The sequence below is a fragment of the Pleurodeles waltl genome, chromosome 7 (assembly GCF_031143425.1).
Source record: "Pleurodeles waltl isolate 20211129_DDA chromosome 7, aPleWal1.hap1.20221129, whole genome shotgun sequence".
Classification (NCBI taxonomy): Eukaryota; Metazoa; Chordata; class Amphibia; order Caudata; family Salamandridae; genus Pleurodeles; species Pleurodeles waltl.
In genome coordinates this window covers 1,133,398,015-1,133,421,529 of record NC_090446.1, presented here as the reverse complement: position 1 = coordinate 1,133,421,529, position 23,515 = coordinate 1,133,398,015, and the positions used below count along the sequence as shown (strand labels likewise).

General features: G+C 44.2%; 1 protein-coding gene across 1 annotated transcript in view; it reads left to right on the top strand.

Moving 5' to 3' along the window:
* RECQL5 (RecQ like helicase 5) overlaps positions 1-23,515 on the top strand; it is a 461,944-nt gene that overhangs the window by 329,937 nt on the left and 108,492 nt on the right. The window contains exon 9 of the mRNA XM_069200163.1: positions 1,730-1,829. Within this exon, the coding sequence (XP_069056264.1) occupies positions 1,730-1,829 (100 nt within the window). The remainder of the gene's footprint in view (positions 1-1,729; positions 1,830-23,515) is intronic.

Below are 23,515 nucleotides of genomic sequence, written 5' to 3'. Positions count from 1 at the left end.
CCTTGCAGCCCGAGGCTGTCCGGTCTATGCTTTTATTGTTTCGTATGTGCTCTCCTAGATTGCTTCTTCACAGCTGGAGAAGAGCTGACAGCATTTTCTATATGTTTGTGATGGGCACAAAGGCTTGTTGCACCCCCTAATAGTGCTGCCTGTATTTCATGATTTTGTGGCACTTTCCGCCAGCATTCTATTTTTCCACAGTAGAGAGGGTGTGCTCATTTTGGAGGCTGCTTTGCTGTTTGGCAGTTTGCATCCTGTTGCGTCTGTACACGCGCTTTAATACTTTATATCTTGACTTTTCTGCTTTTTCTGATTTACAGGTTGATCTGTGGAATTATGATGAATGCCCTTATAGTGTCTTGTACATCTTCAGGGTTGGTGTATTGTTCCAGTAAAATAACGTGTTTGGACATTAATAGTACCGTGGTATTTATAGATCATAATGTACATGTTGTTGTGTAGTGCTGTGCACAAAGTTGTATACCCCAATTTAATTAAGTTCAGGTTGTCGACCGTGGAAGAGTAAATGGTGGGGGCCACCATACCAGTGTTCGAAATTGTGAATTCCAGGTTGGATACAGATCTTAACAGCAGGTGAATGACCCAAGGAGCTGTTTCACCTGAGTTTTCTTTTTTAATGTTATAGGTGGCTATTTATTTTCGGTTCTGGGCTGTAGGTATTGCTTCTTAAAATGTGCTTGCTTGTTTGCCCAAGATCCTGCTTTTAGCGCTCCACGAACGATAATATCCTGATTTGGTGTGGAAACAGAGACATTTTGACTGTATGAAGTCAATTGTGTCTTAGTTATAGGAAATAAATTAAGCAGGCAGAATGTATTCTACAGAATTAAATGCCTGCTTGCTGCTAAGATGTGTTGCGTGTTAGTTCTACTTTTCAGACTCTTCCTCTCTTCACAAACTTTCTCTCATTCTCACTCCTCTCTTGACTCTTATTGTGCCTTTCTCTCTCATTCTCTTGCTTTTTTTCACTACTTACCTTCTCCTCACCATTTTCTCACTAATCACCCTCCCTCTTTTTCTATACCTCCCTCTACCCCCTTCTTTATCTCTCTCCAGCTCTCTGCACTTTTTTCCCCTCTGTTTTCTTGCTGTCTTCCCACTTTCCCTTTACTTGTTGTCTTCAATACCCACCTCTCCCTGCCTTTCTAAATGTCTCTTTATCTGCTTCCTTGATATTTCTAACTTGGCACCCTATATGAGTGATGCCAAACTTCATATATTGCATACAAGCAACGGGCAGTGATGTTATCATTCAGATACAGTTTTAATGCAAATGTTGGCACATATAATTCTACAGCGATAATCTGCATTTCTCTCGTTCCTGAAACAAGATGCCTGCTTAGCTCCCTGAGACTATGCACCCCTCTTACTGTCATCGCTTCCCCAACATAATATAACACAAGATATTATTTTGATTTCCACTTGCAAGGTACCTGGGTGCTTCCTTTCTCTGTATTCTCACTTCTCCCTTCCCTGTACCAGTTGCTTCCTCTTCTCTCGGCTTGTGCTTTCACTGTCCACGTTGGTCCCGCTACTCCCAGCTTTCACCGCACCCCCTTCACTGTCCCCTTGGTTTCCTCTTCCCTTGGCTTTCACCTTCACTGGTTTCTGTGCTTTGCCTTGACTGTCCAATAAATACTACTGCCTCAATTGCTTCTGTAGAGATCGGCTGCTCTTGGTTTGCTAATCCTTCTTGTTGTTCCTTCAGAATTGATGATGATTCCGATGATGGCCAGGAAGGAGACGTGGATGGGGATCGTAAGAAGGAATGGAACAGCTTTTTCCAGAAGCAGATGAAGTTGAGGAAGGTGAGGAGTAGTCTGCGATAAGCTGTTTCTTACTCTGCTATGGGATTGGATATCTCCGCATTTTCCACTCCTCCATGACCGGCTGTCACAACTTGACATATCGGTCGATGGCTTGGTACCTTTTTCGACATGCATTGTAGCAGGCTGACTGGCACAGTTGAATTGATTTGTGGTATGCTTTGACTTGACCAGGGCCGGTCTCTATTGCCATTATTCAAGTTCAGGTTTGAACATACCTGAGGGAGCTGAGACCACATTGACATACAGATGTTGCACTTAGCTCCTCTGTGGCTACTGAAGGTCCTCTTACCCAGAGGTCGGAATGCTGATCTTCCCAGCAGAGGGGGTCAGAGGTTAAAGGGGTGTCTTCTTGTGTGCGATCAGTGAGCCTTCTTTTCTTGGCAGCAAATTTTCCTTTGTAGCTTTGACTCATTCTGTGGGAAGTAAATGTTCACCTTTAAAAGTGGTCTACAGTTTAATATCTGTTGTTAGACAGACAAGCTTTGCCATTTCAGGCGAGATAGTTGAATCGTTATAAACAGCGGGCATCACTCAAGAATAAGTGTAAGCAGACCTTGCCTGGTATCATTAGGAATTCTACCCTCTTTCGTTCGATGCAGTAGTAAAGGACTTTGTTGAGCTGCTGCTGGCTCTAGCCCGAAGTCCTACTGGTGAGAGCGGGTGCTTATTAGTCTATAACTGGTTCTGGGTTTGGAAGCAGTGTTACAGGTAAGTAACTTTTTACAGCATTGATCTGCTCTAGATTCAAATGCTTTGCAGTGAGCAGAAGTAGTATCCATCAAATGAGGGAGGAAAGAGAAAAAGCTGGTCATTCTGACCAGATCTGATGCTGCTTGCTTTATCTGGTTATCTTTTTGAATCTCATAAGCCAAACAATACTGATTTGCATCGCCCTATGCAGATTTCCACGTGGCTCCTTTTTTATTCTTTAATTTATAAGGTTTTATTATCAGGAGAACAGAAGAGAACATTACCATCAATAAGATAAATGGTGTCTGGTACAAGGCAGGGCAATATGGGTATAATGATTGGCTGTATAACAGTGAGACAGATGTACATCTCATTACATAGAAGTATTCATTGAAATAGCAGAGAAACTTCAGAACGCACAGCATACACTCAGAACAGCATTGATGCGCTTACCCATTTGGAGAGGGTAATGGAGCCCGTTTCTGGAAAGTCGGTATAAATGAAGTGGGGACCATATGCCTTTGTATTGGGATGTACGAGGTAATGTGGCTGCGTAAGTGCCAACCATGGAGTCATTGCAGTGTATCAGGATATCAATCCAGCCCTTTATGTTACAGGTTAGGATAGAGGAAGAACAGGATGATTACTGATTGGTGCCATCCTGAGAAGAACTCACCCACTCCTGTATGTCGATCCAATATATGACAAGCATGGGCTGCACAAAGAATAGGGTGGCAGATGGCATTAAGGTTGGGTCCAATGAAATAAGTATCTGGTTGGTTCACCAAATAGTAGTCTTATAGGCTAGGAGCAGCTAAACCACCTTTCAAATAAGACTATTGATGCTGGGGCATGGTGCAGCTCGGCTAGCTGGTCTTCTCACCGGTATGCCTGAAGTGCAGGCAACACAGGAACGTACCACCATCTGCCGGCCTCTTTGGAGGTTGAGGCAGTGCCCACTGAAACAGCTCTAGCCTGCAGGGCGAAGCAGCAGTCTAGAACTCATGTCTCAGTCCACTGTCCAATCTCACCTCTGGGTATTGCAGGGCCCCCAGCAGTCACTCACAGTTGGCACAGGGGGGCAATGAGGCTGTAAGCTAGCCCCTGATGCAGCTATCCCTTAACAGCCAGCTCTGCTATCAAACAGCTGGAAGCCAGAATCAAGCATTGGCTTCCGCCAGATGAGACAGGCCATGGCTGCCAGCACTCCATCCACAACAGTTGGGATGAGTCCAGGATCTACAAATTGATCTGCAGCACCACACCAATACCAGGAGAGCTGGGATTGGGGTGATCATTATGAATATGCACAAATAACAAATTTACATGAAGTCTTGTTCCAGGGCTAGCGGACTGCCTTTTTAATGCGGCCATTTTGCTTGCTTCCCTTTAGTGCCCCTTCACTGCATGGCTTCTATAATGAAACTGCCGAACTTTTTCCAGATTTCACCCCACTTTTTGCCCCCATTTTCACTACTGATCACTGGTGTAATGGCTCTGAAATGCACTGAGCCCTGCTAATAAGGACTCTCTGCATGTGCTCTGACCTTTTGAAAAGGTACCTGGTTGATTGGCTTATACCTAATTGGCATAATTTAACTTACTTGTAAGTATATGTTATCAGGAGTACGTAGGGCCTATAAGTTAAAGTGCCACTCATGGACTGCAGCACTAGTTGTGTCACCACAAGTGTGACAAAGTGAAACATGTCTCCCAGACTGCGACTGCAAGCTGGTAGAGCAGGTTAAAACTGTTTTTAAACAATGACAAAGCACAAACTCCCTTTTTAATATGTGTAAGTCACCTTTAAAGCAGGCCTATCGATTCCTAAGGCAAAGTGTACCATATTTAAAAGAAGAATGTGTTTAACATGTTCTAGCAGTAAAAACCTGCAATTGTCATTTTTACTGCGAGAGAGAGGTAGCCCCATTGTCAAGTACAGAATTACATGCTGACCCCTCAGCTGTGCTAACTTCTGAAAGGAACTACCAAAGTTGGTACTTTAAGGTATCAAACGACTCCTTACATCAGACCCAACTTGATCATCAAGTTGAAATTAATTTAACTTGTTTCCACATGCAACTTTTAGAAAGTTGCCCTCTGTTTCCCAGTTTTCTGGGGGCCATCTGCTGAGGCTGGCCACGAGATGGCCTTCTGCCTGGCTGGGGAGACTGGTCAACAGCTCCCAGGACACAGGGAACAATAGAGGTCCGTCACTGGAGGAGGTGTTACTCACTGGGTGTTGGCCCAAAAGGTGAGCTTCAAAGGAGAAGCCACCTTTGAAGGGCAATGGGTGAGCACCCTAGAGGGGACTATTCATTTGTTCAGGTAGACAGTTTGGCATTTGGGACAGAGAGGGGCAAGCACTGGCCAAACCGTTTTTTTCCATGGGTTTTTAGCCCACAGGTGGCCAGACCTCTAGGGCGGGCTACTGAGCTCCACATACCAAAAGAAGGATCCCAACATCTTTGGAGTGCGCAGAATGGAGCATTTCTTTTCATTAGCTAGATGCCACGCTTCATAGGAAGTTGTCATTAGGTTGAAGGGAACCTGGTAGCTCATTGGCTAGTGACTGCGTCCTCCCCTGAGGGCACTTTAGTCATGAGGGTTGTTTTAACAATAACACTGGCATGTTATTTTAGCTTAGGCCTGCAGCGTGTGCCCTTTCTCTCCCATAAATGCCATTTTTATTTACCTTATTATTTTAGCAAAAGCTTCATTTAGTGGAGATGTTTTTGTTATTTTATCAGTTGTCCATTTCACACAGAATTCTGTTATTCATTTCTTTGTACGATATTTTCACTCTGTACTTTACTCAAGGCTGAACGTGTTAAGTTATGAGTTATTGCTGGCACAAAGCGTTCATCATGTCCCCAACTCTTATACATAGAAATATAACATGTTTTGTCACGTCAGAGTAGTTTTCTCACAACACCAGATGTTTTATTATAAAACACCTCACTGCCCCCTACACAATAAAGAGGAATTCCAGCCAGTTGCCATTGCATGTCACATGCTGTTCTTGTAGTTACTGCTGAGACCTGACGCCTTCCTCACCTCCATGTGGGAGGTTTCTCAGTAGACCAACAGACCACTTCTTTACCGACACACAGGTATGAGGGACGAGTTCCTTCCGGGGGAGCCTGATGGGCAGATTAGGGTTTATACTGCTGTGCTCTTGTGTAGAGTATCAGTAGTGCAGATAGGGATTCTAGAACCATTATTGTGACAGTATGGTGGGACGTTTTCTATGTTTCACTTGCCTTGTCTCTGCTTTGTTTGTATTATGTTTTATCATCCTTATAATCGCAATACATGCCTTTTTGCATAGAATGCAATTGATTTAATAAAATGTAATGAACCTAGTCCTGCTTCTGTTTGTCTTTGTATGTGTGAGACATTAGGTGACTGAGAGAAAGGGGTAAGATCTGTTAGACCACGGTTTCCCTGAGAAATGTATGGATCAATTCTTTGTATTAATGGTGGTGCAAAAGAATACACAGCAGAAGGCCTACAACCACAAGGGCCAGCTGCACAAGTAGTATAAGGAGAGTGTGTTCAGCTAATGTTAAGGACGCAAAGGTCGGCAGCGTCAATATTTCAGTAACAGGTCAACAAGAACAACATAACCCCAAAAACTGCCCCCCCCCAAAAAAAAACACACCTCCAATTCCTTCTGCAAGTGTATAGGGTTAGCTAGCAGTGTGGTATATCTTATGTGTGATCAGTCTGGAGCAAGTACGGAGGGTTAATCGGGCTGCATATAGAAATGGACCAATAGGGTGTCACTGGTGGGCAGCAAGCAAAGAAGTTTCAGGTATATGGGGCATGTCAGTTCGTTAAATTCTGTGGATAGTACGTTTATGAAAGGAGTGTAGTCTACGGGATAGTCATCCAATCTCTGGTCCAAGGTGAGTGATAGCTTCTCTATGCCCAGGGTGTACCAGAGTTTGTACAGCCAGCTTGTGTAGTGGGGGAAGTTGTTGGACCCCCCAAAGTGCAAGTATCGTTTGGTGCGCTGTGCCAAGGGCCAGTGCTATTTGTTTGCCTCGTCTAGAGTGGAGGGCGAATGTTTAGGTTTGGAGAGCCCTAATATTGAATAGGCTGGGAACCTGGAGATGCTAGTTTTGAATGGCTTGTGAATATTGTCTAGTACCTGGTCCCAAAAGCGCTTGAGCTTGAGGCAGTACTATAGTAGATGTAGTGTCCCTGTCTCCCACACACCCCCCAACATACAGTTGAGCACTCTGGATTCCAGTCTCCAATTCTGGGTGGGGGTAAGTAACAGTAAGAGACAATATTATAGGCTGTCTTCACATTAGATAAATTATGTGCTGTGTGCCGTGCCCTGTAGTAGACGTCTTCCCACTCCTATCTCTTTCTCCCAGCGTGCTTGCCCCGGGTAATGTGGAGCAGGATTTGCTTTTCTGAGAAAGGTGTATAGCTCAGAGACCAAATGTCGGTCTCCATCTTTCTTGACTAACAATCTCTCAAAATATGTCAGAGGCCTTTCCGCAAACGGACATACGGTGGGGTGAAGTACCCAGTGGCAGATTTGCAAATATTGTATCCAATCTGCCTCAAGTGCATACTCCGTTTTAAGCTGCTCAAATGGGATTATCCTGTGGGGGTTGAATAGGCACCCTATCCGTTTGCAGTCTGTCTCTCCAGCTTCTGAACCAATCCGTCTGCAATCCTGGAGTGAACTCTGAATTCTCAAGACTGGGCGTCAGAGGGGAGAGGAAGGTCGTCAAATCCGCTTTTACTGCCACTGCATCTCATACTCGAAAGATTGCATTAGTCACGGGTGAGGAATACAAACCCAGGCCCTATGTTTTTTATGGAGCCATGGTTCTTTCCAGATGTGAGAGTTGGCCCTGCCTGGCCATGAAGCACGAGTGCTCCTCGGTGAGCGGTCTGCTCTACTCCACCAGGACCCGTAGTTGTGATGCCTGATATCTCAGGAGGCAAGACACCGCCAGACCACCCTCGCGCAGTGGCCGTTAGAGGAGCTGTTTCTGTAGGCGTGCTTTCTTTGTCACCCAAATGAATCTGCTGATGTCCACCTGCATGGAGTGGAGAGCGCACGGCGGGGTCAGGGGCAGTACCTGAAATAGATAGAGAATGCGCTGCAATGTGGTAATTTTTTAGGGCAACTAGCCCGCCCAGCCAGGAGAGGTCTAGTCATTCCCAATTATTTGTCAGGATTGCATAGTTTGTGGCGATGGTTTGGGAGCGTGAATTTGCTAGTTGAATCCCTAGGTAAGGGATGTGGGAAGTTGCTCAATCAAACGGAAAGTGAGCTCCGATGAAAGCTTCTGAGACCAAGAGACTGAGGATCAGCGATTTTTGTATATTTACTTTGAACCCTGAGTGGGTACCAAACAACTGGAGTTCCACCGTCAGGGTGGGTAGAGTCACTACGGGCTCCATGACTGCCAGGATTACGTTGTCGGCATATAGGCTGATCAGATGTTACTTGCTGCCAAACATGATGCCAAAGATTTCAGGGTGAGTGCGGAAGTGTTGGGCCAGAGGCTCCATATTAAGGGTGAAAAGGAAGGAGGACAAGGAGCAGACCTGGCGAGTCCTCTGCCCAACAGGGAAAGACAGTGAGCTAATCCTATTGATGTGCACCACTGCTCTCTTTATCCATTCCAAAAATCGGGTGTCAAAATGCTTTTGGAATAGGTAGTGCCAGTGGACCCCATCGAAAGCCTTTTCTGCATCAATGGCAAGGAGGAGAGCTTCCTTTTGTGATCTTGAGATTTTGTCCATGAGGTGATACAGCTGCTGAGTGTTGTCCCCACATTGACGCATTGGAATGAATCCCACCTGGTATGGGGAAATCAATCCCGCCATAAGCAGGTTTAGGCGATGGGCTGAGATGCTGGTGAACAGCTTATCATCCACGTTAAGCAAGGATATGGGTCTATAGGGCCCACAGAGAGCGGGATCTTTTTCGGGTTTGGGAATGACAGATATAGACTTCTCCAACATGGAGTCCGTGAGGGTTCCAGTGGAAGCAAAGGTTTTGAATAGCCCTTTGAGGATGGGGGCCAATTTGTGACAGAAAATTTTGTAGAACTTGGGTGAAAAGCCATCCGGTCCCGGGGATTTCTTAAGTTTGAGATAGGCAATAGCAGAAATCATTTCCTCAAATTGGATAGGTTATCTAGTGAGTCAGCTGACTGCGGTGGAAGCCAGATAGTCAGAGGGGTCAGCCAAAGGGCCCATCGGTGCTGCAGAGAGTGACCTATAAAAATTATGAAAGCCTTCCGCGATCTTTGTATTGGAGTATGCCTCGATGGTAGGAGTGGGGTGGATAACCCGGATAGACCTAGTGTGTACTTTGGCCTGTAGGCAATGAGCTACCATTTTGCACGGGCGGTTAATTCCCAGGTAGAATTTATTTCAGTCGTGAAGTGCATACTCAGCTCTGTCAAGATTGAGGCGCTTGAGATAGGAGCAAGTATTCTCGAGTTCCCTCCAAATCCATGGAGCCCCTGTACGTTTATGAATGACCACTAGTTCAAGGACTTTCAACTCCAGTGTCACCCATTTATCCTTCCAACAGCGGTTTTTAGAGGCAAATATAGCAATCCATTCCCCTCTGCCGACCAGTTTCAGTGCCTCCCAGAGAGAGGAGCGAGCAGTATGGACATTGTTGTTGGCATCAAGGTAGTTAGCTATGGTCTTCTGAATAGATTTGACTGTTGCAGGGGACCTCAGTAGCGTGTTTATCGTGCGCCAGGGTAGGCTAGTGGGTGGCAGGGCATTAGTTTGGAAGGGGAGGGATAGTGGTGCATGGTCTGATAATGATCTAGGGTCCATATCAGTGTGTCTTCAATAAGAGCCTACATGGCTGGGGTCAACAGGAAGTAGTCAGTCTGGGCGTAGGTTGTGTGTGCAGCGGAGTAATGGGTGTAGTCCCTGGTGCCTGGGTTCCGAGAGCACCAGACATCTGTGAGGCTGCATTCCGCTAACCAGTTCAGGCCTGAAGGTGGGAAGGCCCCTACTTGGTCTGATCTCTGTGCTGATTGGTCCATAATGTTGTCCATTACCAGGTTTAAGCCCCCCCCCAATCAGGATGGCTGCATCTGGGGTTCGGAAGAGAGGCGTGATAGCAACGATAATGAACGATTCTTGTCGGTCATTCTGGGCGTATGTATTTGCAAGGGTGAAGTGATAGGTTTCCAGCTGGAGCTGGTACTCTAGGAAGCACCCTCGAATCTCAGTCATCTTTAGTGAGTATCTCGCCCTTGAACCTTGCTGAGAATAATATGGCATCCCTTAGTAGTCCAGAGTTGGTGGGGATACCACTGTGGACAGATGGGGGTACATTTTTAGGGAGGAAGGGGGTTCTTGGAGTAAGCCTATGTCGCTTCCTGAGCGCTCCAACAAGAAGAGTACTGATTTCCTTTTAATAGGGTTGTTGAGAACAAATTCAAGATCAATATAAGGCTGCCCCAGCCCTAGATCTGAAGGATGCAATTAATGGGCAACTTTGCGACGGTATCCTAAATAATATTAAGTAACCTTAACCCCTCGGGTGCCTAGGATGAGCTGGTCTCGTGCTCCAGGCCGTGGACGAGACCAGCTCGTCCTTCTATGAGCCCTTGGGGGGAGTGCTAGCACTCCCCCCGTGGGCCTGGCACCCCGCTCCTCTGGGCATGGATGGAAGGGGAATCACATCCCCTTCCACCGCTGCCCCCCCTACAGCCTGTGGCGTCTGATGACGCGCTGACGTCATCAGAGGCTTCCCCCTTCGCGCTGGTCAGAGGAGAAATGCAAAAGCATTTCTCCTCTGATCACGTGGAGGGGGTGAGAGGTGCATGAAAGGAGAGGAAAGGCCTTTCCCCTCCTTTCACGTCTCTCTCTGCATTTCTACTTCCCGATCGCAATGCGATTGGGCAGCAGAAATGCCCACTAGACACCAGGGAATTTGTTTGTAGGTTATTGTCATGACGGGAGCAACCCCTTGGGCTAGGGTTGCTCCCTAGGGGGGCACATTAATTTAAGGCCAATTCTGCCCCACCCCACCCCACCGCACCCCATGCCCCCGTCCCCCTGGGGGAAGATTGGCCTATTAGAATTATGCCGATTTGCTGCCGAGGGAGGGGAGGGGTTAGAAACCTCTGGACACCAGGGATATTTTTATTTGTTTATTTTTTTGTATATGTGGGGATTGACCCCTTAAGCAAAGGTCGCTCCCCTGGGGGGCAAATTGTCTTTAGGCCATTTCTGCCCCCCTGGGGGACAGATAGGCCTATTTCTATTAGGCCAATCTGCCTCCGGGGAGGGCAGAAAACACTTCGACACCAGGGATTGGTATGTGTGTGTTTTGATTGGGTGGGGGCAGTCCCTTGGGCAAGGGTCGCTCCCCATGGGGGCACATTAATGTTGGCCATATCTGCCCCCCTTGGGTGCAAATCGGCCTATTTTTGGAAGGCCCATCTTCCCCCAAAGGGGGCAGAAAGCCTACCAGGGAAGATGTTTTTTTTCTTTCCTTTCTTAAAAAAAAGAGGGTGGGGGTATGGCCATACCCCACCCGAAATAAATGGGGCCAAAGTTGTTCTGCCCATCGGTGGGCAGATGGGGCAGTTACCCCCGATCCACTCCCCGGAGGAATGGGGGGCAGAAAGCCTACTACATGCCAGGGAATTTAAAAAAAAAATAATAAATTGTGGGGTGGTGGCTACCAACCAGTATGGGCATGTTATGCCCCCACCCCAACTGAAGGGGGTAACAGTCTTTCAGCTCTCCCCCGCACACTAAAACATATTATCCCACAGCAAGCAAGAGGACATTTGATTATTTTGGGTTTTAGTTTTACATTTGGGCCATGAGAGCTTGTCTAACTCTCAAAATCGTCCCACTTCGAATGGTGAGGACTGCACTTTTTGGACTTTGGGACGCTGCCATGTAGAAAAATCCACAAGACCTAGACACATCTGAAAACTAAACATCTGGGTGAGTCCAGGGTGGTGTGCTTCACATGCGCCCGCACCTTTTTCTTACCCACAATGCCTTGCAAACCTTCAACTTTGCTGGAACCACACATTTTTCCCACATTTTTGTGATGGAACCCTCCGGAATCTGCAGGAATCCACAAAATTCCTACCACCCAGCATTGTCGCATCTATTCTGATAAAAATTCTGCCCCACTTGTCAGCCAAAAACGTTTGGTTCCCCCTCAATTGTGACATGTTTTTGGCTCTTCCCTGTCACAGGCACTTGGCCCACCTATGCGAGTGAGATATCATTTTTACAGAGAGACTGAGGGTAACGTTGGGTGATAGGAAATGTGTCCTGGTGATCCCACACAGAAATGTGGGAAAAAATTTGTATTTATTTTTTTCAGCTAAATTTGAGGTTTGCTGACGATTCCGGGTAAGAAAACACTGAGGGATCCACGTAAGTCACACCTCCCTGGACTCCCTCGGGTGTCTAGTTTTCAGAAATGTTTGTGGTTGGTAGGTTTCCCTATAAAACTGCTGAGCCCAGGACCAAAAATGCAGATACCGCCCCCCGCAAAAACATTGTTTTGTATTTGATAATTTTGATGTGTCCAGATATTGTTTTGGGGCATTTCCTTTTGCGGGCACTAGGCCTACCCACACAAGTGAGGTACATTTTTTATCGGGAGACTTGGGGGAATGCTGGGTGGAAGGAAATGTGTAGCTCCTCTTAGATTCCAGAACTTTCTATCACCGAAATGTGAGGAAAAAGTTTTTTTTGTTGTTTTTTTTGTTTTTTTTACAAATGTTGACGTTTGCAAAGGATTCTGGGTAACAGAACCTGGTGAGAGCCCCAGAAGTCGCCCCATCCTGAATTCCCCTAGGTGTCTAGTTTTAAAAAATGCACAGGTTTCGTAGGTTTTCCTAGGGTGCCGGCTGAGCTAGAGGCCAAAATCCACAGCTGGGCACTTTCCATGTAAAAATGTAAAAATTGTAATGTGTCCATGTTGTGTTTCCTGTCGCGGGCATTAGGCCTACCCATGCAAGTGAGGTACCATTTTTATTGGGAGACTTGGGGGAGCACAGAATAGAAGAAAAAGTGTTATTGCCCCTTGTCTTTCTTTACATTTTTTCCTTCCATGTAAGACAGTCTGAAAAAAGACGACTATTTGAGAAATGCCCTGTAATTCACATGCTGGTATTGGGACCCCAGAATTCAGAGATGTGCAAATAACCACTGCTTCTCAACACCTTATCTTGGCCCATTTTGGAACTACAAAGGTTTCCTTGATACCTATTTTTCACTCTTTATATTTCACCAAATAAATTGCTGTATACCAGGTATACAAGGAAAACCCATTGTAAGGTGCAGCTCCTTTATTGGCTCTGTCAACCTAGGGTTCTTGATGAACCTACAAGCCATATATATCCCCGCAACCAGAAGAGTCCAGCGGACGTAACAGTATATTGCTTTCAAAAATCTGACATCGCAGGAAATGTGATGGAAAAATGGCTGGTTTTTTTTCACCTCAATTTCATTATTTTTTTATTTCAGCTGTTATTTTCTGTAGGAAAACCTTGTAGGACCTACACAAATGACCCCTTGGTGAATTCCGAATTTCGTCTACTTTTCATAAATGTTTAGCTTTCCAGCATCTAGCATTGGGTTCACACCCATTTCTGTCACTAACTGCAAGTAAAGTAAAAGCACAAAAAATAGTAACAATGGGGTACGTACTAGTAAAATGCCAAGATTGTGTTGCAAAATGTGTTTTTTCTTATTTAAATCTGCATGTTCCTGAAAGCTGGGAAGATGGTGATTTTAGCACCGCAAACCCTTTGTTGTTGCCATTTTCAGGGAAAAAACTACAAGCTTTCTTCTGCAGCCCTTTTTTCCCCATTTCTGTTTAATGACATTTCCACTGTATATTGGCTAAGTTCTTGGTCTCCATCAGGGGAACCCACAAACTCTGGGTACCTCTAGAATCTCTAGGGAAAAAAAGGACACAAATTTGGCATGGGTAGGTTATTTGGGAAAAAAGTTATGAGGGCCTAAGCGCAAACTGGCCCAAATAGCCAAAAAAGGCCTGGCACCTGAGGGGGTAAAGGCCTGGCAGTTAAGAGGTTAAAGGGGAAGTAGAAGTTCTGGTAGCACGCCAGCAGCTCCTGGATGTTCCTGTATGGGATTAAGAGCGCAAGCTGCCAAAGATTATAGCTGTATCCTATTCCAAGTATAGATAGCAATAGTTTGGGAGCCAGACTGAGTAAACCGCAACTACAAGGGAAAGCCAATAAGGATTCTACAACGCAAGCAACGGAGGGTTCTACTAAACGTTGGGATAAACAAAAACAAAATAAAGATAATGTAAAACAGAGAGGAGAATCGCCACGTCCTGAGACCTCTGGGAAACAATACAATTTAAGAACTAGAGATAGTTTGAAAACTCCTGCCAGATATCAATATATTGGTACACGCCAATCTTGTTCCTTTCAGGACTTGCCAGATAAACAAAGTGAGAGAGGTGGGCATTCCAAACAATGAAACAAATACATAAAATTTAGAAAAGATTCACAGCGTTCCTTTGAATCTTCCATAAATATGGAGAGAAACCTCTCCAACGGAGACAACAGTTTAAAAAGGAAAAGGTGGCCACTATTTCGGCCTGAAATGCCACGTATGTTGAGAACCTTCATGAAGAACAGGAAGTGGGCACTGACTCTGCTAGACAGCGCGGCAGAGGTCACAATAGTTCACTGGAATCTTCAAGAGCTTCTGGATGTCATAGCAACTTACGACTAGATACTCGAGTCTTCCCTGCTGGGAAGAGTTTACAAATTGAAATTGCAACTCGAAGGAGACATTGAGTGTACAGCTAGAGTAATACTCTGGGGAAAAATTGACATTGTACTATGATAGCCTATTGTCAGAAATGGGTTGGCCACCAGAAGTTGACCTCAATCTTCAGTATGGGGAAGAAGTTATTATGCCTTCTTTTTCACCTCTTGTTCCTAGGGAATTAGGAGAAGCCTATGCAGTAGATTAGGCATTGGCCCAAGCTCCTGCGCTGTATTGCAATCATGGGGGGAAGGACAGAGACTCCCCCTGCCACATAATACAAATTAGATCACAACCACAGTCTCAACCTCAATATCCCATTAAACATGAGGCTAAAGCACTAGTGAGAGAAATACTCACACAACTTGAGTACCAGGGTGTAATTGAGCCCTGTGTCTCATTAATGAACAACCCCTTGTTTCCTGTAGCTAAGTCAGACCATTCTTATAGAATAGTCTTAGATTACAGACACTTAAATAGTCATACATGCACATTTGCTATTCAAAATGTGCACAGCACTACTTAATAATGTAGTGCGCAAAAAATACAAAACAACCTTGGACATTTCCAATGGATTCTTCTGCCAGAATATAGCACCTGAAAGCAGGGATTTAACGGCATTTAGCGCGTTAAGCTAGCAAAGAATATTTTGTAGGCTCCCACAAGAATATAAGAACAGTCCTGGACTGTTTTCAGCAAGTGTAACATCTATTTTACATGACATTGATCCCTAGGCGCTGTCCTATGTAGATGATATCTACCTTACAGATGATGATCTCTTGCAACATTTAAGACGAGTGTCCTGCATTGTTGTAGGGTTTGCCGAAATCGGCTACAAATTCAATTGAAAAAAACTAAAATTGCCTTCTCGGTGTCCTGTTTTTAGGATACGAGTTATCTGATCAAGGAAAGAGCCTGTCGTCCCACTTTTTTTAGGAAAATGTGCACAATTTCAACCACCAGACACCATTAAAAAGCTGCAATCATTATTGGACTTTTTCAGCTTTGGCAGAATTTACATTCCAGAATATGCACAACGCATAGAACCATTGTATGATTTAATAAGCCCGACTTCAAGTAAATATTGGTCAGTCGAACACACCCGCATTTTGAGAGCATTGCAGCAGGACATGCTTGAAGCAAAAAATGTACACATGTGATAAAAATAAATTTGGTCATCAGAGTAGTTGCTGGATTCATCTATGTGACATTCACTGAAGGTGACACTGTACCTATAGCATACAAATCACACCAGTACTTCACAGCTGAAATGCGCTTTGCTCCCACTGAAAAGATTGTGACCGATGATCAGATGGCTGTCATAAAAGAGAGACCTCTGGCCTAGGGGGAACAGATTATTGCTGTAACCCCCCCATACCAGCCCTCACAGCTGTTACAAAAGCCAGCGTCACAAATGTTTAAGCATTACACCCACACTGGATCCAACATCTCATGACTGCCACTAATGTAGATCAAGTTTTTGGCCCAAAACTTTAGACTCAATGACTTCTTCAATAGAAGCTTGAAAACCCAGTACCAACAAACATTTTGCCTCTTGATCAGTATTGAACATTAATTGATACTGACGGTTCAGCATAACCGGCAGTAGGCACAAGACAACAGTACTCCGCGACCTGTGCGGTTGTGAGTGGTATCATGAAGCATGGCAAATTCCTTCCTGAAAACTCTTACACGCAGGCCCTAGGGGACTGCACTGCACAATTAGCAGATCTTAAGGCTCTATCTAGTATTGGCACTGGAACAATGGATCCAGAGCCAATACTAATACTATGTGATTTGTACTGTTGTATCCGGTCCTTTAATGAATATCTGCGTTACCGGCGCCAAAATTGGTTCAGAGATTCTAAAGAAAACACCATCAAATACAGATTATTGTGAGGGAAAGTAGCAGATCTTAAACAAATGCTACCCAATAGCCATGTAGTTCATACACTGGGTCATCAATGTGTAGGAATACACATTGCAGGCAATACTTTTGGCTGACGAAGAAGCCAAGTCTGCAGTAGCAACGGCTTCAGTTGCTGCGATTTCTCATTCACGAACGAGGCTGGATGATGAAACCCTGGCTACTATGGAAGCTTCGGCTGACAGCAAGCCCTTGGCCAAAGGCTTATCCCGCCAAATATTCCTATCAAACAAGTGCCCAGAGCATTGCCTTTGTAACAATACCAGGGGTGGGTGATTGGTCTCTGATCTCGGATCACACTGAGTTGATAAAAGCAGCGCATGAGGGAGTTGCTTCTGCCCATGTAGGTGTGGCAGCTACTATTTCCCTATTGCAAAAACGTTACTGGTGGCCTAGTTTATATAAACAGACCAAAACAGTATGTCTTTTGTTGTGGCATCTGTCAACAAATAATAGAATCCACCGTGCACTACAGACACCCCTCATAATTTCCAACAAACCACTACAGTGTGTGTACCTGGACTGCTGTGGTCCCTTGAACCTGATGGTGCATACAAATATATCTTAGTCGCTGTTGACCCTTGCTCCAGATTGGTATGGGTATGGCCACAATGATCAGCTGACACTCAAAGATATTAAAGATTTGCACATCTTTATTGGGGCAAATGCAGTTGCGGCATTTCATTCAGACCAGGGCCCTGCTTTAGCCTCAGGGCATTCAGGGACAATGTGGTGACGTTGGGGGCCTAGTTGTATTACTTGTCTCCTGGTCATCCCGAGGGTAGCAGTATAGTGTAGAGAAAGAACCAAGAATTAAAGCATTCCTTAACAGCGAGATTATTAGGTACGGGTGGTAGTTGGCTCAGTCACCTATATGAAGTCCAGAGAGCACTTAATAATCTGCCTAGAAGGTCCCTGGGAGGGCACAGTCACTGTCTTACAGGAATTACAGGAGTTCTGTGATGAAAACTTATCTGCATGTGCTGCCACCTTGGTAATAAGGGATGCACCAATAACACTGAGCGGCTGGATTCCAAACGTTGGGGATCTGGTGCAAGAAAAGATTGCTGTGAAGAAAGCAATTGGTGTTTCATATCGAGCACCAGTTCCAATCCTGCAAATACACGATTCCAGAACTGTCATCTTACCCCTGCTGCATAGTTCTAAAGGAAATTGCTTTATTTCCATTGACAGTTCCAAGTTACACCATGTGGCTGATCCTGCGCAGCAGACCTAGAGGACTCCCGGGTAGTTCCTGAACCCCTCTCACTACCAACCAGGATGTACCTCAACAAGTTTTAGCTAACTATACTGATACTTCCCCGAGCTTGGGGATGGTGGAAAATGATCTTTAATTATTACCAGTAACTTCTTCTGCGACAAGAAACATCCATACTTCTGAACAAAGTTATTCAAACTCACCACAAACGGATGGAGTAGTTTACTACAAACCACCAAGAGACAAACCTGTCAGTTCTTCTTTTCCAGCACCGGCTCCAGTATTTGCATGAACTGCTTCTGGATATTTTGCCGACATCAGTGATTCTTTCGGTGATTCTTTTACATCTTCTGAAGTACCTGTATCAAGAGCACATCAGCTGTTTGCTTACATTAAAACTAATTATATGATTCATCCACTGTGGGTCCTGTTAGCTGTGCTTGCCTTTCTCCTCTGGATTGGTTTTGTCATCATTTTCTTTTTACTGATACATGGTCATTATCTTTCTGAACTCTCTGATGTTGAACTGTTGGATGAGGTCTTAAAACCAAATTTGTCTTCACAAAAGGTCCAGAAAGACATGTCACTAGTGAATATTTCAGCAGTACTGATTCCTGATGGGATTGTTTGGGATAAAGTATCCTTTGATGTCTTTGGGCCGATGGAGATCCTTTTAGTGCCATATGTGTTTAAAGTTTCAATGAATGATATAATAACTCAGGAGTAGTTTCTGATGATTAGGATGTAAAAACAGTTGATTCTATGCTTTCTGAGCTTGAATATTATACTGCATTTGAGAGTGAAGATGTTTATCAGACAACTGCTAATTATGATGATATGTTCTATTATAATCATTACAGATGTAATTTTATTCATAAAGCTAGCACCCAGAGAACTGTTTACAATGATATACAATGGGAACATTGGCCGACCCCGCCAGTGGGGAGTTCTAAAACATATATGGAAAAATGTGCGTACTTTACTGGGCACAATGTGAAAAATGCTGAGTCCTATTATTTTAAGTTATCTCCTATGGAACTGCAAAATGTTTTGTTAACAGATACCAGATTGATTTATTCAGATTCCTTTGTTTCCCAGTTGCCGATAGAAGGCTATGAATATATTTTACGTCGACTGACTTGAAGAGTGTTTTGGGGAATTAAAGATTGGCAAATAAAGGGAAGGGTAGCTTTGTTTAGAGCATGCCTTATTCCATTGCAAATTATATTTTAAACAACACTATACAGCAAACTAATTGTCTAGGCTTGATGAACAGTTAAGGAAATGAATGCACTCAGTATTCTCTCACCAGCTAAATTTAACAACTGGCAAAAAATAATAAAGGTCACTGACGAACAGCTCAATGGATGGGTCCAGAAAGGAACATTTAACTCAACACTTTCAGGTCCTGGTGGGTGGTTATTGTGGCCAACGGAAGCAAATGGTTGTAATGCATATTTTGTATACTCCACAGGGGGGTTTAGAGTGAGCCGACCTGACCCTGGTTACATATCATCATAACACTCTGATATCCTCACTGTATATAACGTAGGAAAATTATGCCAACAGTGGCTGAAATATTCCACACTTGCAGCCGTAAAGGAACACCTCAGTTTCCTATCAGAAGATACAGATTTACAAGATTTCTTGCTGGGCCCCAGAAAACCACAAAAAGGTGCTTCCTATGTGCAATTTATAATTAAATTTGGAAACTGTCCCAGATAGAAGCATCAGCCTGGTTAAGGCAAAAAGATCAGGAAAACTTACAGAAAGCATTAGCCGGGTATACACCCTGAACAGCATAATTTCTTCTGAGATCGACATTATACAAAATTACAGGTCGTCTTTACAGCATGGACAAAGCCAACTAAGGTCCACTATGCAGTTAGGTTGGACGTTACAAGTCCTAAAAAGTGGTTGTGTACTTTGGCAATATGTTAGCTCAAAAGACCTGTTTGATGCATTTAATTTGACGCAGCAGCAGCAATTACTGCCTAAGAAAGAAGCAACTTATGTCATGCTTAACATCTAAAAATTGGAAATTTTGCCTTTTACTGTGGCGGAAATACGATCTGTTGTTTGGTTAATTTATGGGGTTATTAATTTGCCTATTTCCACACTTCAATTTACCTTGTGCTTGAAGCACATTCCTGTAGGCAGATATGAAAGGCTAGTACATAGTTACATTCATGAGTTGTGGGAACTGCATATCTCTTACAAATGTTTCAATGGCTTGAAAGAGGTCTTTCTTAGTGGATGGGAGTGTGAGCCATTCGATGATTTGTAAACAGCTGTCCTTGCACAGAGCATGTAATGCTTCAGTAGCAAACTTAGCATGTAATCTGGAGGGAGTTCCGGTCTCTTTTATATGTCCAGCGTTCCAGATGCTTTCAAATGGGGGCTCTGTGATTCTGAACAATGAGAATTGTTGTGGAATGTGAGCCAGAATTGTCTACATCGTTTCGGTCTCCCAATTTGTCAAGCTTTTGTGGTAATGTGCATTTCTCCCCACGCAACAGATGAAAGTAGCAGAGATATAGCCTCACATTGCTACTTCAAATGTAAATTTTGACAAGCTAAGCAGACTGAAGCCTCTTTTGTTTCAAAAGCACATAGTGCTTACATCTGCCCGTGAAACCTATGCTCTCCAAGTGGCGATATTATCTGCTAGGATACAGTCCCTTTTAAAGACTAACTTTCCAAGACATTTCGGTGAATAAATTGGGCCAATTTTTAACGCTTTCAGCACCTCTGAGATTGTACATTTCTTTAAAGCTGTTAGTTCTGATTTTGTCAACACCTGTTCGCTTATATTCGGCATTATAACTTCAGCTATACACTCTATTTTCTTAAATGTTTTTGTGGGTTCCCTATTACTTTGGCATTAATTGGCGGCATTCTGCTGTTGCTATTCTTTCTTCACAATGGCTGCCACATCCCAATAAGGAGGACTGATGGTGCTTCCACCAGCACAACCGTGTTGTGAACGCACAATGCAGTACTTTGGAGCACCAATCCTGGAACAACTGGAGTGCAACTGGTCTCCGTCATTCAGACAGGTTTTGAACTGTGTGCAGCCCATCCTTCATTGCTTGTGGTGCCCTTTAAGCACGCACCAGAAGTGTGTATTGCTATGCTCATTACCAGACATGCACATTGAGATTGTGTTTGCTTTAAGAAGCTTCCTATGAGTTGCCCTTTGAGGACCAAGTGTCTCTTGGTGCTACAACACCTGGCACTACATGAGATGCTGCCACCTCAGCTGGAGTTCAGGCAATGGAACGTGAGTGCTCTCTCGCCTTCTTTGTCAATTAATTGGTTTCACTAACATCGGCCGAAGAGGGGTATTTCCTGGATTCTGTTACACTGGATGAAATTGGTGGTTTTTTATAGGACCACGATTATTGTTGAACTGCTGACATTTGGCCTTATATTAATTGACATGTTTTACAATCTAAATTGCCCATTTTAATATGGCCTACTTCTTGGACTGTTTTGCTTGTCAACATAGACATTTCATTGTATTCATTGTAGACTTGATTTTAAGGCTATAGATGTAGACATGACAATTTTTGTGTTAGGCTTCTTAGGAACCTCTACACTTTGAACCGACAATGGGGAGGGTGTCATGAGTTTACTTTAGAAATTACATTGGCACGTTATTTTAGCTTAAGCCTGCAGCTTGTGCCCTTTCACTCCGATGCATGCCATTTTTATTCTCCTTATTATTTTAGCAAAAGCTTCATTTTAGTGGCAGTGTTTTTATTATTTTATCAGTTGTCCTTCTATGCAGAATTGTTATTCATTTCTCTGCACAATACTTTCACTCTTTAATTTGATCAAGGCTAAACGTGATAAGTTATTGCTGGCACTAAGCGTTCATCATGTCCCTAACTTTTATACACTGAAACATATGTGTTTTCACGTCAGGGCAGTTTTCCCAGAACACCAGATGTTTTATTATAAAACACCCTCACTGCCCCTTGTAGAACAGAGGGTAATTCCAGCCAGTTGCCATTGCATGTTGAATGCCGTCTTTGCAGTTTCTACTGAGACCTGATGCCTTTTTCACCTCCATTTCGGAGGACCCTCAGTATAACAACAGACTTCTTCTTTACCTACAAACACAGGTATGGGGGACGAGTTCCTTCTGGGAGACCAGATGGGCAGATTAGGGCTTACATTGCCATGCTCTTGTATAGAATATTAGTAGTGCAGATAGGGATTCTAGAACCATTATTATGGCAGTATGGTGGCACCGTTTTCTGTGTTTCACTTTCCTTCTCACTGCTTTGCTTTTAATAAGTTTTATCATCCTTCTAATTGCAATGCATGCCTTTTTCACGTAGAATGCAGTTGATTTAAAAAAAACCTTAATGAACCTAGTCCTGCGTCTGTTTCTTTTTATGTGTGAGACATGTGACTGAGAGAAAGGGGTAAGATCTGTTCCACCACAGTTTCCCTGAAAAATCGAAATGTCATGCGAAGGGCTGACACAAATCGCCTTTACTTTTCGGTACTGGTGAGGTGCTGTTAGCTGGTTGGAAGGGTTAGGCCGACAGCTGTCAAATGGCGCAGAATCCGAGACAGTTCTCCGCACTCGGTGTGCTGTAGCTCAAATCCTTCAGTCTCATTACTACAACAGGAGTCTCTGCAGCACTTTTTGGGCATACAAGGGGCACCCATGGCACCCAGAACTTAGATCTCACTTGACCAGAGAAGAGGGCCGAATAAGGACTGCTCTGCTGACCCTGGAACCTGCAGAGAAGACACTGCACCAAAGTTGGACTGCAGCTGCTGCTCTTTGGGCTAACCGAGGAAAAGAGTGTCCCTGCTGTGGCCTCCTCATTGACAAGGCACCCAGCCAGGAGCACAAACTCTGAGTCAATTCAGTTGGATTACTTCCTGTTTGCAGCACAGGGCCACAAAAGCTTAAAAAGCTTGCTGGGGTGAGTTGGTAGCCCAGATCATTGGATCACTGCTCTTCACTACCCATGAGACCAGACCTGATGCCCAAAATTGAACCTGAGTCTGCTGTCCCCAAGGGAGTCATCAGAGTGCAGCTTGGTTGCTATGAAGGAGAGCTATTGCCAAAAGAAAGAATTGGCTGAGTTTGTTGTGCATTTAACCAGTAGTCCAGTGGCAGATGGATTTTTGCTGGAACAAAGAGGACTTCGAGGGACTTTGACCCCTGTGGCCAAAGTCGCACCTCCAGGACCATTGACCAAGGTGTGGCCCTAGGAATACCCCGTCAGGACCACACCATAGAAGTCAATGGCACGGTACCACTGACACTGGAATTGGACGGAAGAGTGCTTCGGACATTGCTGTACCTTTTGACTGGCTCCCTGCCAGAGGTGGTTGCCCAAAGTAACTTAATGTAACTACATTCCAGTTCGACCAAGTTTTCTAAAAGGTTTCTGTCAGATTTGTTGAATTTGCCAATACTTGTTTGTGGTTAACTGAGAAGTCTTGATTTATGGTTTCTTGTAAATGATATGGCTCAGGAACTCTCTTGTTGATATATTTTTTTGTATTGGTGTCCTTTATATATATATATATATATATATATATATATATATATATATAAAGTGTCAAGATAATCACCCATATGATGATGTTCAGTAGTGAGAAGGACTTTGCCCATGTGCCATGGAAGGTTTCATGAACAGGATCATTTCCATTGCTGCTTCAAAGAGATCGGATGATGCGCCTGCCTTGCCAATATCCTGGAGTTACTATCAAAGATTGCATGGTTATTTCAAATGACCTTCTTTCTGCCCTCTGACAGTTGTTGTGGTCTTCTTCTGTATCCAGTTGTTTCTGAAACAATGTTTCTGTGCTGGAGTTTGAGTTTGCATTCTGCTTACGACCATGTGAGTTAAGAGCTTGAAGTTTACTCTAGACGTGACTGGCAGCGCCTCGATCCTTCTAAGCTGTGGTGAAGATGCTCCCGGCATGGAGTATTCGTGTCTGGCGTGGCAGCCGGGTTTTGCAAGATGTGTAACTTGTCAGTCGACTTCGCGGTCATCT